This window comes from Pongo pygmaeus, chromosome 1, assembly GCF_028885625.2.
Source record: "Pongo pygmaeus isolate AG05252 chromosome 1, NHGRI_mPonPyg2-v2.0_pri, whole genome shotgun sequence".
Classification (NCBI taxonomy): domain Eukaryota; kingdom Metazoa; phylum Chordata; class Mammalia; order Primates; family Hominidae; genus Pongo; species Pongo pygmaeus.
Genome location: NC_072373.2, coordinates 207314722 through 207329494, shown reverse-complemented (window position 1 = coordinate 207329494; position 14773 = coordinate 207314722). Strand labels below are relative to the sequence as shown.

The 14773-nt window shown below is 48.7% G+C and overlaps 1 protein-coding gene across 5 annotated transcripts in view; it reads right to left on the bottom strand.

Annotated features, from left to right (window-relative positions):
• The window catches only part of ASAP3 (ArfGAP with SH3 domain, ankyrin repeat and PH domain 3), a 55756-nt gene that overhangs the window by 23347 nt on the left and 17636 nt on the right, over positions 1–14773 (bottom strand). For 4 of the 5 annotated variants that reach the window (XM_054500830.2, XM_054500840.2, XM_054500849.2 and 1 more), the window contains exons 2-4: positions 4026–4098; positions 3785–3930; positions 597–671 (exon numbers count right to left, since the gene is read on the bottom strand). In XM_054500830.2, coding sequence (XP_054356805.1) covers positions 597–671; positions 3785–3930; positions 4026–4098 — 294 coding nt within the window. Of the gene's footprint in view, positions 1–596; positions 672–3784; positions 3931–4025; positions 4099–5063; positions 5466–14773 lie in introns of those variants that run through there. The other variant, XM_054500868.2, reaches the window with a different exon arrangement.

The following is a 14773-nucleotide window of genomic DNA, read 5'->3' as shown; positions in this document are numbered from 1 at the left end:
CTGAACAACCCTGAGACTCCCAAGGTGAAAAAGCTGCCTGTCTGGTTTGTGTGGTTAGCAGGCTGGTGCCAGGCTGGCAGCCTAGGGCAGGGAGGGAACCCTCTTGGGGGAGCACAGCTCCTCCCCTGGGCCGTCTGGGGCAGATTGCCCAGGGAGATTATTCTGTCACCTTCTTTGAGCTCCACTCTGCATCCAGCCAAGGGCTGCCAGGCACAGAGAGAGTATGGGATTCAGGATCCCTGGATTCCCACATGGGCTCTCTACTCCCTAGTTATGTAAACCATCAGCAGGTTACCTAACTCCCTGGGCCTCGAATTTCAACTGCAAAATGGGGATGAGCGTACCCACAAAGCCTACTTCATAGGATGGTTGTAAGATTTACATGAGATGTTTCACACAAGGTGCCTGGCAGACAACAGGTCAGCCATCCTAGGCTGACCCGAGCCAGGTCCTCCAGACCTCCCCAGGCTCATCACTCCCGCTAAGACAGCCCCTTCACCTGTGGCCTCCACCCTCAGTCCAGCCCTGCCCCCCAACAGTCTCCTGCCCACCCTCTTTTACTCTGTCCCACCACCACTCCCAGCATGGAGACTCACCTGTCGACCGTCCCTCAGCTGCCCCTTCATCAGACTGTCCAGGGGGAAAGAGACAATGTTGTTCAGGTTCTGAATCTGGAAAAAACAGAGACGCCCATTCCTGCCTCAGGTGACTGGCATCCAGCCCCTAGGGATTTGGGGTACAGTGAAGCATCACTTGGCAAAGAGAGCAGCGGGGAAGGGAAGCAGGGGAGAGGAAAAGATGTTATCAAAGAGATGACAGCCAAGTAAGGGGGGCCATCATGGCAGGAGTGCTGAGCCTGGGGAGGACTAGAGGACCCAGCTCTGGGGTCAGCTTAGGATGGCTGACCTGCTGCCCGCCAGGCTTCCTGTGTGAAAGGGGGCAGGAGGGGAGGCCGAGGTGTGTCGGAGTGAGCCCCTCCCCTGATGGCTCCAGCCTCATCGCTGCACTGCTCCAGCAGCATCCCACGGTCAGTCTCTCCCCTGTTCCTCGCCAGGAGCAGCCTCCCTTCTCCTCTCTGACTCTCTCAAGTTGACCTGTAGTGCACGTCTGTTGTTCTGGGCTGGCTAACACTTCAGAGCCTCCCCTACTAATGGTCATAGAACCCCCTTTCCTGTAGGGAACTCCTCCTCTGTGGTCAGATGGGGTAAACGCAGAAGTCAGATCTGAGCAGGGCACCCCAGCCCCAGGATAGAGGGACTGGATAGGGAACAGGCACGCAACCCAAGCCAGCCAATCACAATCCTCGCTGGGATTTTTCTGCCTAAGTTGTGGGAGAAAGACCATCTTTATTCTGGTAAGATGGGCATCTGGGCCTGCTGGGCTATCCTGCCCACTGAGCAGAGACAGAGAAACTATCTTAAGAGGAAAGGATAGAGCCTAAGCCAGCTGTGCCCCTGGACTTCTCATTACAGGGGCTAATGAATTCCCTTTTAAAAATTTAACCTAGTTTGAGTTGAGTTTCTGTGATTTCGCAACCTAAAGAGGCCTAATACTTCAACCAGCTTCCAAGGTACAGCTTGGGTCTCTTCTCTTTCAGGAACCCTCTCCTGGCTACTCCCCCCACCTGGTCTGCGCTGATCGCCCCTTTTCTGAACCATGGTAGCACTAGGCCTCTGACACCAGCTGCTGGGTCCTTGAGTTTGTGCCACGCTGCTGATATTTCTTGATACTAGTCCACACCCTAGTTTTTCTCTCCCCCGCTAGACTGTGGCTCTCTGAGGCAGTCTGACACTTTCCTGTGTCACCAACCCCTGGTACAATGTTCACTAGACAGCAGACCCCCAGGAAACACTAGTTTGACTGAAACAAGGAGAGAAGAGGTGAAGACAAAGAAGGACACTAATTCAATTGAACTCAAATACTATTTTTTTTTTTTTTTTGAGACAGGGTCTTGCTTTGTCACCCAGGCTGGAGCACAGTGGTGTGATTACACTCACTACAGCCTCCACTTCCCCCAGGCTCAACTATCTTCCTACTTCAGCCTCCCGAGTAGCTGGGACCACAGGCGTACACCATCACATCTGGCATTTTTTTTCTTTTCTTTTTGAGATGGAGTCTCACTCTGTCACCCAGGCTGGAGTGCAGTGGCATGATCTAAGCTCACTGCCACCTCCGCCTCCTGGGTTCAAGTGATTCTCCTGCCTCAGCCTCCTGAGTAGCTGGGATTACAGGCGCCTGCTACCACACCCAACTAATTTTTTATTTTTTAGCAAAGACAGTTTCACCATATTGGCCAGGCTGGTCTCGAATCCCTGACCTCAAGTGATCCGCCCACCTTGGCCTCCCAAAGTGCTGGGATTACAGGCGTGAGCCACCGCACCCGGCAATTTTCATATATTTTGTAGAGTCAGGGTCTCACTACATTGCCCAGGCTGGTCTAGAGCTTCTGGGCTCAAGTGATCCACACACCTCAGGCTCCCAAAGCACTGGGATTAAGGTATGAAACGTTGCACCCAGCCTCAAACACTGTTAAAGGCTTTTACATGCAGGACAGTGTACGAGGCACAGCTATGCCAAGAGCTATAACAATGACAGATTTTATTAGGTTGGTGCAAAAGTAATTGCTGTTTTGCCATTAATATAATATTAGCCAACATTTACTGAGCGGTTACCATAAAGTAGGCATTAACTTGCTTAATCCTCATTACTGCTCTGTGAGGTAGGTAGCATTATTATCCCAGTTTCACAGATGAGAGACCTGGGGCTTGGGCAGACTGAGTGACTTGACCTAGTAAGCAGCAGAGTGGGGATTCCAAGCTGGAGTCTAGGTCCAAGGTTGGGTGCTTAACCACTGAGCACACTGCCTCTCAAGGATGATGTGGCCCCTGCCAACCAGGGAGGATGCTGGGTAGGACTGGAGCCACAAGAGCTGGTCCAGTGCCATGGAGCCTGGAGGGAGACAAGAGGCTTTCCTGGGAGGCAGTGTAGCCAGGCTTATGCCTGGACTCTGGAGCCAGACAACCTGGGTTCAAACCGAACCGTGTGACCTTGGGCAAGCTGCTTAACCTCAAGGTCCTAGTTTCCTAGCCTGTAAGGTGGCGACAACAGTCACACCAGCCCCACAGAGCTGTGCACCTGGATTGAATGAGTGAACACATGAACTAGTGAGAACTGTGCCTGCACATGGGAAGAGCTGCTGTCACAGGGTGGCCTTGAGGAGAGGACTTGAAGGACCAGAGAGGAGGCAGTCACCAAGGAGACCATCAGGAAGCAACCCGAGGCCACTGGGCCATGTACAGTGGCTGAGAGGCTTGTGGAGGCAGGGACAGGTCCTGGGATTAAAGTACAAAGCAGACGTGGATTAGGAAAGCAGAGGACAAAGAGGGAGTGAGGAGAGGAGGAGGCAGTGGCAGCGGTGGTGGTGGCAGTGGCAGTGGCAGCAGTAGCGGTATAAAGGTAGGAACCCCCGAGCCTGTCTCTCCTTTATCCCAAAGCTCCTCCAGGGAACCCTCCCTTGCATGGAGCTCTTCCCTGCTGTGAGACCCCCTCTGCTCCTGGGTGAAGAGAAGGAGAACAGAGAGAAGAGTTAGCTGGGTAAGAAGCCAGAGAAAAAGGAGGATTATCCAAAAGAAGGGTCAGGGCTGGAAAGGGACCTCAGGTCTGACCTCAGGTCAGAGGTCAAGGGCAAATTGGGAGAAGGAAGGAAACGGACCCTTTCCCAGTCAAGTTCTTAAGACCTCTAGATTTACCCTGAGTCTGGGCAAGGAAGAGACAGGGGCCTCACCAGGTTCTTGAAGAGTGCAGCAACCTCGCGGGTAAACACGGCCAAGTTTAGGAAGCCTGTGGACAGCTCATGGCTGTTCTGGGACAGGTGGCTGTTGCCTAAGGATTCCACGGCCTCTCGGTACTGCTCTTCATTCTCCACATGGCCTGTGGAGGTACAGACGGGAGCTTGGAGTTAGCTCCAGGCTGGGGCTGGGAGAGGGGCTTCCTGACCAGGCAGGGCACCCAGCAGGCTCACTTACCAAGGCCGGAGCTATGGATTGCCCGCACAGCCTTCTTTATTCTCTGCAGGATGGCTTGGTCTCCTTCCAAGATCTGGAAGCAAATGTGGACAGAGGTTCAGGGATGCCAAGCTGGAAGAGGGTGCTTCCTTCAGGAACCCTGTCTCTATGATTTCCATCCCCCCACCGCCCTCCAAACAAATACATTGAGTTTTGCTGTCCTCTGGAACTTATCCCTAGGGTCTTCCTGTTTACCCCACCAAACATAAAAAACCACACAGAAACCACAGACCAGTCACACCACTCCAAGAAGACCACAGACTTTTCTCCCTGAATCCAATGCAACGTAAATGTAGTGAGTCAAAGGTATGTGGCATGACAGGGTGTGCCAGGCCTGGGTTTGAATCTTGCCTCTGGCACTAGCTGGTGTGTCCGTTAGACGAATCTGTTAACTTCTTTGAGCCTTGAGTGCCTTGTCTACAAAATGCGGATGATACTAGGGGACTTGTGGAGTTGCTGAGAAGATGAATGATTTGTAAATATGTACAAAATGCTGAGCAAAAGGCCAGAGGGGAGAACACACACATCTCTATGTTCCCTTAAGATACAAAGCAGGGGACACTTGTTCACCAAACCCCAGGCTCAATAAACAGTTATGTCAGGACAAGGAGGAAGAAGCCAGGATGCTATGGGTGAGCACAGAGGGGTTGGAGGCATTCAGTTACCTGGGTCTGGGGAGATGGCAGAGGGTGGAGGGAGCACACTCCATCACCACTGGGGAGAACTGGAGAGATAACACCAGATAACCCCAAAGCCCAGAGACTGCAGAACAAACATCAGAATGTGGGAAAGGTCAGAGATGTGATGGCAAGAATCAAGTCTCACATGCCCCAAGCAGGCTCAGCCTAGATGGGAAACACTCCCCATTTCAGTGGGGCGTGGAAGTTGACAACCTCATGAAATCCTTGCGAAATGCACAGTTAACTTGGAAAGCACAGAATGTCAAGCTGGAAGGGGCCCATAGATGAGAAAACTGAAGCCGAGAAGGGAGGCCCTTACCCAGAGTCACATGGTGGTGAAGCCGCAGAGCTGGACTTCCCGGGTGCAACAGAACAGTGCTCCATCCATGTACCACAGCCCCACCCTGACCCCAGCCCAGCTGTTCTTCCCAGTGACAAAAATAAAATGGGATCAGAGTCTGATTTCCAGAGTTACATGACGAGAGTTAATAAATACATTCGAAATGGTACCGCCAAAGATTCAAAATGATACCCACAGGAGGACATGCATGGGGCAGAACTCAGAGGCAATGTGGAGTGTTCTCAGAGGCCCGTGGCACGTGGGAAGCCTCTGGAGGAAGGGGAGTCTAGTTTTGAAGCTCAGCTCGACTACTCAGGGACTATGTGACCTTGAACAAGTTGCCTATTCTTTTTTTTTTTTTTTTTTTTGAGACCAAGTTTTGCTCTTGTTGCTCAAGCTGGAGTGCAGTTGCACAATCTCGGCTCACTGCAACCTCTGCCTCCCAGGTTCAAGCAATTCTCCTGCCTCAGCCTTCTGAGTATCTGGGATTACAGGTGCCCACCACCTGGCTAATTTTTTGTATTTTTAGTAGAGACGGGGTTTCATTGTGTTGGCCAGGTTGGTCTCAAACTCCTGACCTCAAGTGATCCACCTGCCTCGGCCTCCCAAGGTGCTGGGATTACAGGCATGAGCCACCATGCCTGGGCACAAGTTGCCTATTCTTTCTGAGCTTCCTGATTAGCCATGTGTAAAACAGGGAAATAGATGCCTACCTCTCAGGGTTGGTATGCAGGCTATATGTATGAGAGGATGCACACACAGGATTTAGCTTGGTGCTGGGCATGGAGTATGTTCAAAATGAACAGCGCCTGTGATCATTATCATCAGCTGCTGCTGATGCTAGGAAGGTCTGCCAAGTTCTGGGTTCTTTTCCTACAGGGGCTAGAAACCTAACATTCTCCTCCTCGGGTGTGAACTTGAGACACTTTCATATTTGAGATCCGTGGAGGCCCATCCCAGGGCTGAAGAAAGAAAACAAAAGAATCAGGTAGATTAAGGAGAGGGCATCATATTTGAGTTGGTTAAAACATGAGGCTGGGCATGGTGGCTCATGCCTATAATCCCAGCACTTTGGGAGGCTGAGGCAGGAGGATCACTTGAGACCAGTAGTTCAAGACCAGCCTAGGCAATATAGTGAGACCTTGTCTCTACCGAAAAGAAAAAATAAACAAATAAATTAGCTGGGTGTGGTGCGGTGCACCTGTAATTCCAGCACTTGGGGAGGCCAAAGCAGGAGGATCACTTGAGCCAAGGAGTTCAAGACCAGCCTGGTCAGCTTGGCGAAACCCCATCTCCATGTGGTGGCATGCGCTTATAGTCCCAGCTACTTGGGAGGCTGAGGTGGGAGGGTCACCTGAGCCTGGGGAGGTCAAAGCTGCAGTGAGCCCTGATTGCGCCACTGCACACCAGCATGGGTGACAGAGGGAGACCCTGTCTCAAAAAACAAAGCAAACAAACAAAAAACAACCAAAATGTTTCTCACTAAAGAGACAAAGAGGTGGAGGGGAGAACATTTCTTTCTAAACTGGCCAACAGAAAAAGAAAAAAAAAAAAGAGGCGAGAACATGGCCATCTCTATGGTTCCCCAAAATCCAGATGGGGAAACAGAAGCATATGTTTACCAAATCCCTTGATCCCCATCTTGAAATCTGGAAAGCTAAAAGGTGAGTAATTTAAGGAGCTATGATTTCGCTCTAAAAGATGATTCAGATTAAAGATATGAACAATTGGGACAGCACAGTGGCTCACGCCTGTAATCCTAGCACTTTGGGAAGCCAAGGCAGTGGATCTTCTGAGGTCAGGAGTTTAAGACCAGCCTGGCCAACATGGCGAAACACTGTCTCTACTAAAAATACAAAAATTAGCTGGGCGTGGTGGTGCACACCTGTAATCCCAGCTACTCAGGAGGCTGAGGAAGGAGAATCTCTTGAACCTGAGAGGTGGAGGTTGCAGTGAGCTGAGATCGCACCACTGCACTCCAGCCTGCACAATGGGAGTGAGACTCCATCTCAAAAAAAAAAAAAAAAGATATGAACAATTTCCAAAAAGATTTCCAAAATCCCTAGAGGGCAGATCCATGTGCCTAGCACACAGAAGGTGCTCAATAAATGTTTACTTAAATGAATGATGGTTTGCAAAGTCCTGGGACATGGACCTGAGAGGAGTATGTTCATGCTCTAGATACATTTTGAGGAGTCTTCCCATCCCATAACACCCATTTTCTGAAAACTGCCTTCCGTTCCTCTGGAGGTGGGCCCCTGCAGCCTTGTTTGTTCTAGCCAGAGTCGACAGACACCTGGTTCAAGCTAAACCAATCAGATTCTCTCTCCCACCTGACCCAAGCTGGACCAATCAGATTCTCTCTCCAAGGACTTTGGAATTGGGCTCTGGAAAGCTAGTTGACTGACTGAAATGCTAAAGCTGGGATGTCCTTCCTGCCACGTGCAGAGAGAAAAGAACAGAGCAGATGTGTAGAAAGAAATGAACAAGCCCCATACCGCCACAGCAAGGCAGAAGAGGAAGAAGTGCTGGTTTCTGGCAACTTTCCAGAAGCTGCCTCTTCAGAGGCAACCTCCACACATTATGTCTTTGGTGAAATTCCACGAAATATCACTGAACCCACCCAACGAAGTTCCTTTAAGCAAGTTTGAGAAGATCTCCCTTCCCTGTAGTGTGGCAGAGATCACTGGGTGGCTCCCAGTGTCCGTTCTCTCTTCTTCCTTCAAAAGAAACCTGACTTTTCAGATGGCCACTTGGCGACCTAGAATAAAGACTACATTCCCTACCTTGCAGCTATCTGTGGTCATGGGGCTAAGTCCTGGGCATGGAATGCAATATTTTAATTGTTAACTTCCAAAAAGTATCTTACAAAGAAGGGAGATAACCCCCAAACTCATCAAGTTGTATACACTGACTATGTACAGCTTTTTACATATCAATCCTACCTCAATAAAGTGGCTTTAAAAAAATAAAAAATAAAAAGGAAGGGAGGGACTACACACCTGTTAGAATGGCCAAAATCCAAAACACTGACAACACCAAATACTGGCAAGGGAGGCCAGGCACGGTGGCTCACGCCTATAATCCCAGCACTTTGGGAGGCTGAGGCTGGTGGATCACTTGAGGCCAGGAGTTCGAGACCAGCCTGGCAAACATGGTGAAACCCTGTCTCTACTAAAAATACAAAAATTAGCCAGGTGTGGTGGCTCATCCCTGTAGTTTCAGCTACTCGGGAGGCTAAGGCAGGAGAATCACTTGAACCTGGGAGGCAGAGGTTGCAGTCAGCCGAGATAGTGCCACTGCACTCCAGCCCGGGTGACAGAGCAAGACTCCATCTCAAAACACACACACACACACACACACACACACAGACACACAAATAAATAAATAAATAACCCGAAAACACAAATACTGGCAAAGATGTGGAGCAACAGAAACTCTCATTGTTGGTGGGAATGCAAAATGGCACAGCCACTTTGGAAGACAGTTTGACAGTTTCTTAACTAAACGTACTCCTGCCAACTGAGTCAGCAATCATACTCCTTCATATTTTCTCAATAAGTTGAAAACGTATGCATACCTGCACAAGGATGTTTACATCAGCTTTATTCATAATTACCAAAATTTGGAAACAACCAAGATGTCCTTCAGTAGGTGAATGGATAAAGAAATTGTCATACATCTAGAGAGTGAAATATTATTCAGCACTGAAAAGAAATGAGCTATCAAACCATGAAAAGATGCAGAGGAAAGTTATATGCATATCACTATGTGAAAGAAGCCAATTTGAAAAGGCTACTATGTGATTTCAACTATATGATATTCTGGAAAAGGCAAAACTATGGAGACAGTAAAAAGATCAGTGGTGGCCAGGGATGGGAGTAGAGAGGAGGAACAGGTGAAGCACAGAGGGTTTTTAGGGCAGGGAAACATTTCTGTATGATGCTATAATGGTGGATACATGGAATTATACACTTGTCCAATCCCACAGAATGCACAACACTAAGAGTGAACCCTAATGTAAACTATGGACTTTTGGTGATGATATGTCAATGTATGGTCATTGAAACAAATGTACCACTCCAGTAAGAGCTGTTGACAGAGGGGGAGGCTGTGTGTATATGGGAACTCTATGTACTTCCTGCCCAATTTTGCTATGAACCTAAAACTGCTCTAAAAAATAAAGTCAATTTTTTTTTAATTAAGAAAAAAAGGGGCTGGGGTGTGGTGGCTCATGGCTATAATCCCACATTTTGGGAAGCTGGGGCGGGAGGATCGCTTGAGCCTAGGAGTTCAAGGCCAGCCTGGGCAACATAGTGAGATTCTGTGTCTACAAAAAATTAAAAACCAGGCATGGGGCATGGGCCTATAATTCCAGCTACTCAGGAGGCTGAGGTGGGAGGACTGTTTGACCCCAGGAAGTTGAGGCTACAGTGAGCTGTGATCATGCCACTGCATTCCAGCCTGGGCAACAGAGCAAGACCCTGTCTCAACCCCCCCCCCCAAAAAAAACCAAAAGAAGAAAGAGGAATGCAAGGGTACCCTCTGTCACCCCTTTCTTCTGGCTACAATGTGCTTGCAATGTCTAGAGCTCAGGCAGCAATCCTGGACCATGAAGTAGAAGCCATTTGTTATGGATGGCGGAGCAACAAGATATCAGCCTTGTCCCTAGTGATTAGGAAACTACCCTAGCAGCCCCAGTCTACTTATCTGTGGACTTCTTTAATATGAAAGAGAAATCTCTTATTTGAGCCACTGTTATACTGGGTATTCTGCCACTTGTGGCTGAAACTAGCTCTAACTGGTAAAGGGAGACAAGTCACCCGAATCACTCACAGACTGTTTTTCTTTTTTTTTTTTTTTGAGATGGAATCTCACTTTGTTGCCCAGGCTGGAGTGCAGTGGCACGATCTCGGCTCACTGCAAGCTCCGCCTCCTGGGTTCACGCCATTCTCCTGACTCAGCCTCCCGAGTAGCTGGGACTATAGGTGCCCGCCACCACGCCCGGCTAATTTTTTGTATTTTTTAGTAGAGACGGGGTTTCACCGTGTTAGCCAGGATGGTCTCGATCTCCTGACCTCATGATCCGCCTGCCTCGGCCTCCCAAAGTGCTGGGATTACAGGCATGAGCCACCGTGCCCAGCCACAGACTGTTTTTTGATGCCTTTGTCAGACATCTATCAGGAAACGGCCTCCCAGCCAGACACCATTCCCGTCCCTACTGCTCTTGGCAGCCAAGTTCACATGGCTGTTTATTCATTCAACTAGTTATTCAGTGCCCACTACACCCTGTGTAAAAAAGACACAATCTCAGCCGGGCACGGTGGCTCAAGCCTGTAATCCCAGCACTTTGGGAGGCTGAGGCTGGCAGATCACGAAGTCAAGAGATCGAGACCATCCTGGCTAACACGTCTCTACTAAAAATACAAAAAATTAGCCAGGCATGGTGGCATGTGCCTGTAGTCCCAGCTACTCGGGAGGCGGAGGCAGGAGAATCGCTTGAACCTGGGAGGCGGAGGCTGCAGTGAGCCAAGATCGCGCCATTGCACCCCAGCCAGGGGGCAGTGCGAGACTCCGTCTCAAAAAACAAACAAACAAAAAAGACACAATCTCAGCTTTCAAGGACATCATCACTGAAGGGAAGAAAAAGCCATTATAAGCAGACACTTATGCAATGTGATGAGGGCTATGATGGAAGGTTCCTGGGAGTCCAGGGAAAACAGAGCCATGTCTACTTTGAAGGAATGGGGAAGGCGTCCCTTAAGCTGTGTTGCTTAACTCTGGCGCCTGGACAAACAGAAAAGAGACTAAAGAGACTGCACTATGAGGTAGAGGTGAGGGAACGCTTGGTATAAATGGTAGGACTGCCAGGAAGGGAGGCGTGCTCTGGGAATAATGGACAAGGACAGGAACATAGTTCTCCATTCATTCATTCATTTCAACAAGCATTTCTTGGTGACTGTTTCAGCCAGGCATGGTGCCAGATGGTGGGGACACATAAGACATGGCCCCTTCCTTCAAGAGACCCACAGACTTAAGAACATGCAAGTGCCCAAAGGGAGCATGAAAAGGGAAAAGTTCTAATTACTCCTTTCTCAAGAAAATATCTGAAAATCATTCACACTGGGGTATAAATGACTGATAACATCTATCCCATGGTATAATAGGGCTCAAAGATTTAAGCCAAAGGAATGCAGGTTTTTTTTTTTTAATCCACTCATCCATACACTGATAAAAAAATTTAGTTTTAAGGAGACAATTCTCATAGTAGCCTGGGGAAAGGAAGGTATTTTGGGGAAAGGCAGAGAGGTTTCCAGAATGCTGTGATGAGTCAGTAGCTAAGATTCTAGCCCCAGCATCTCCAAAATTATCTCCTTGGGTGATACTGGCCCAGCTAGTTTTCTAAACTTCCTCTCCTTTAAAATAGATTTTTATTTTTTTATTTTTTTATTTTTGAGACGGAATCTCGCCCTGTTGCCCAGCCTGGAGTGCAATGGCGCAATCTCGGCTCACTGCAACCTCCGCCTCCCAGGTTCAAATGATTCTCCTGCCTCAGCCTCCCGAGTAGCTAGGATTACAGGTGCCCACCACCATGCCCGGCTAATTTTTTGTATCTTTAGTAGAGACGGGGTTTCACCATGTTGGCCAGGCTGGTCTCAAACTCCTGACCTCGTGATCCGCCTGCCTAGGCCTCCCAAAGTGCTGGGATTACAGGCAGAAAAATCCATTCTCTGCTTAACTCACAGAATTACTGTGAGGCTTAATGAGATCACAAACATGGCAGCATGTGGCAAGGTTTGAGGCATTTGGAAAACATGAGTATGGTTCTTACTGTGGTTTGTTTTCTGCCTCTGTGTGAGATCAGCCCTCATTCCCCATGAAACTGGATAGATTAAGGAAAAGCCAGGTGTGGCGGCTCCCTCCTATCATCCCAGCACTTTGGGAGGCCAAGGTGAGAGGATCGCTTGAGCCCAGGAGTTCAAGACCAGCCTCAGCAACAAAGTGAGACCCCCATCTATACCAAAAAAAAAAAAATTTTTTTTTTTTGAGGCAGAGTCTCTCTCTGTTGCCCAGGTTGGAGTGCAGTGGTGTGATCTCAGCTCACTGCAACCTCCACTTCCCAGGTTCAATCGATACTACTGCCTCAGCCTCCTAAGTAGTTGGGACTACAGGTGCCCGCCACCATGCCCAGCTAATTTTAGTATTTTTAGTAGAGATGGGGTTTCGCCATGTTGGCCAAGCTGGTTTCAAACTCCTGACCTCAAGTGATCCTCCTGTCTTGGCCTCCCAAAGTGCTGGGATTACAGGCATGAGGCACTGCACCCGACCATCTACAAAAAATTAAAAAAAAAAAATTAGCCAAGTGCTGTGACACACACCTGTAGTCCCAGCTATTTGGGAGGCTGGGGTGAGAGGATCCCTTGAGCCCAGGAGTTTGAGGGTGCAGTAAGCTATAATCATGCCACTGCACTCCAGCCTGAGTGACAGAATGAGACCCTGTCTTTAAAAAAAAAAAAAAAAAAAAAAAAAAAAAAAATCAGCCTCTGGGTTCAGGTGGGCCCATTTAATCCCTGATAGTCAGAGATTCTCAAGGTGGGGGCCCTCAACCAGCAGCAGGCATCATCCAGGAACTTGTTAGAAAAGCAAATTCTCCAGCTGAATCAGAAAATCTGGGGGTGAGGTCCAGCAATCTGTGGTTTAACAAGCCCTCCAGGTGATTCTAATGCATGCTAAAGTTTGGGAATTACTGTTCTAATTCTCTTCAGAGATGCAGTACATCATCATTGCTAAAAGTATGGGACTGTCCCCAAACTACCTGGATTTCAATTCCAGCTCCACCAGGTACCTGATGTGACCTCTCAGTCCCTCAATTTCCCCATTCACAAAATGAAGATGATAATATTGCATACCACATAAGGTTATTGGGGAGATTAAGTAAATTCTATAGGTAAAGTGCTTAGAATACTGTCCACTATTTGATAACTAAAAATGTTATCTACTTCAAAATTAAATTGAATTTGATTTAGGAATTTCTCAACTTTCATTGAATTAATTAAACATATCTCCCCACACCCCCAACTCCACGTTGATCCTCGTCAGCAAGCTGTGGGGAAGCACAGGTGGAGAGGGACCACAGCAGACCCCTGCCGCTGGGCAGGGAGAGTGCAAGCAGCATGTCCTGAGTGCCTGCTCTGTGCAGCCTCATTACTTGTCACTATCCTGGCCACTCTTTGAGGAAGGCATTGCCATTCCCATTTTAAAGATGAAGCTGTCAGGAGGAGGAACATGTCCAAGTCACACAGTGATGAACAGTGGCAGAGCTGTAACTTTTTCTTTTCTTTTTTTTCTTTTTTCTTTTTTTTTTTTTTTTGAGATAGAGTCTCACTCTCGCCCAGGCTAGACTGCAGACACATGATCTCAGCTCACTGCCACCTCTGCCTCCTGGGTTCAAGCGATCCTCCTGCCTCAGCCTCCTGAGTAGCTGGGTTTACAGGCGTGTGCCACCATGCCCAGCTAATTTTTGTATTTTTAGTAGAGACAGGGTTTCACCATCTTGGCCAGGCTGGTCTCAAACTCCCGATCTCAGATAATCTGCCCACCTCGGCCTCCCAAAGTGCTGGGATTACAGGCATGAGCCACCGCACCTGGCCCAGAGTTATAATTTAAACACAGGACTATCCAAATCCAGGGCCAATGTTCTTTCCCCAGCTCTAAGCTGCCCCACAAAGGTTAGGGGGCACAGCTTATTTGATCCTGGGACTGGATCTGCCTCCACACCTAAATCCCAATTCCACCACCTCTACCATATTCCCTCACCATCCCCTCAGGCTTAGGAGAGGGAGAAGGCAGGGCACAGAGGGAGATCTGTCCAAGGAAAACAAGGTTGACAGCAATGGTGAGGCCCCGAATACAAACAATGTAAAGGACGTCTTACTGAAAAGAAAATGGATTTGTTCAGGCTGGCCTCAGAGAGGATTCCCAGGACTGAGCGGTGGAAGTTAGGGAGGCAGAAACAGATTTCAGCTCAAACAGGGGACTTTCCTAAGGAAGAATAGGCCACCCCTGAAGGCAGTGAGCTCCCTGTCACTTGAAGCATTCAAATACTTTAGGTGCTAGAGAGTGATTCAGACACCGGATTTTGGATTAGAATGGAGAGCTATTTAGATTTCATTCAAAGCTAAGAGTCAATGGATCCATGCAAGAGCCTGGCAGGCACTGGGCAAAGGTGGCTGAAACACGGCTTAGTTTAAGAAACATGTCTGAGCTTGGAAAGCCCATTGGAGTCCTTTGGGCAGCCTACCCTGGCTGGCCCTAGACAAGGCCTAAATTCCAGCTGCTGGCACTGCCTTTTGTGTCCCCTACCCTGATCCCAACACACACAAATACACACCATGCTCTGGCTCTCTGGTTTGTGTTTTCTGCAGGCAAAAGACCACACATGGCAGCACTAGGCCATGCCCAGCTGCCCTGCCTAGAAGGGCCTTCTGCATGCCCCTCCTGGGTCAGGATTCATCAATAGGACCCATTCTTCATTCCCATGGTTTCTCAGAGCCAGCTGTGGTTACCAAGGCAACTCAGCCAAGGGGGCAAAGCTGCTAGAGCTAAGGCCTTGGGAGATATAGATTACATTTCACCATTAGACATTCATTCCTTTGGACCATTATAATATAGTGCATAGGTATCACTTC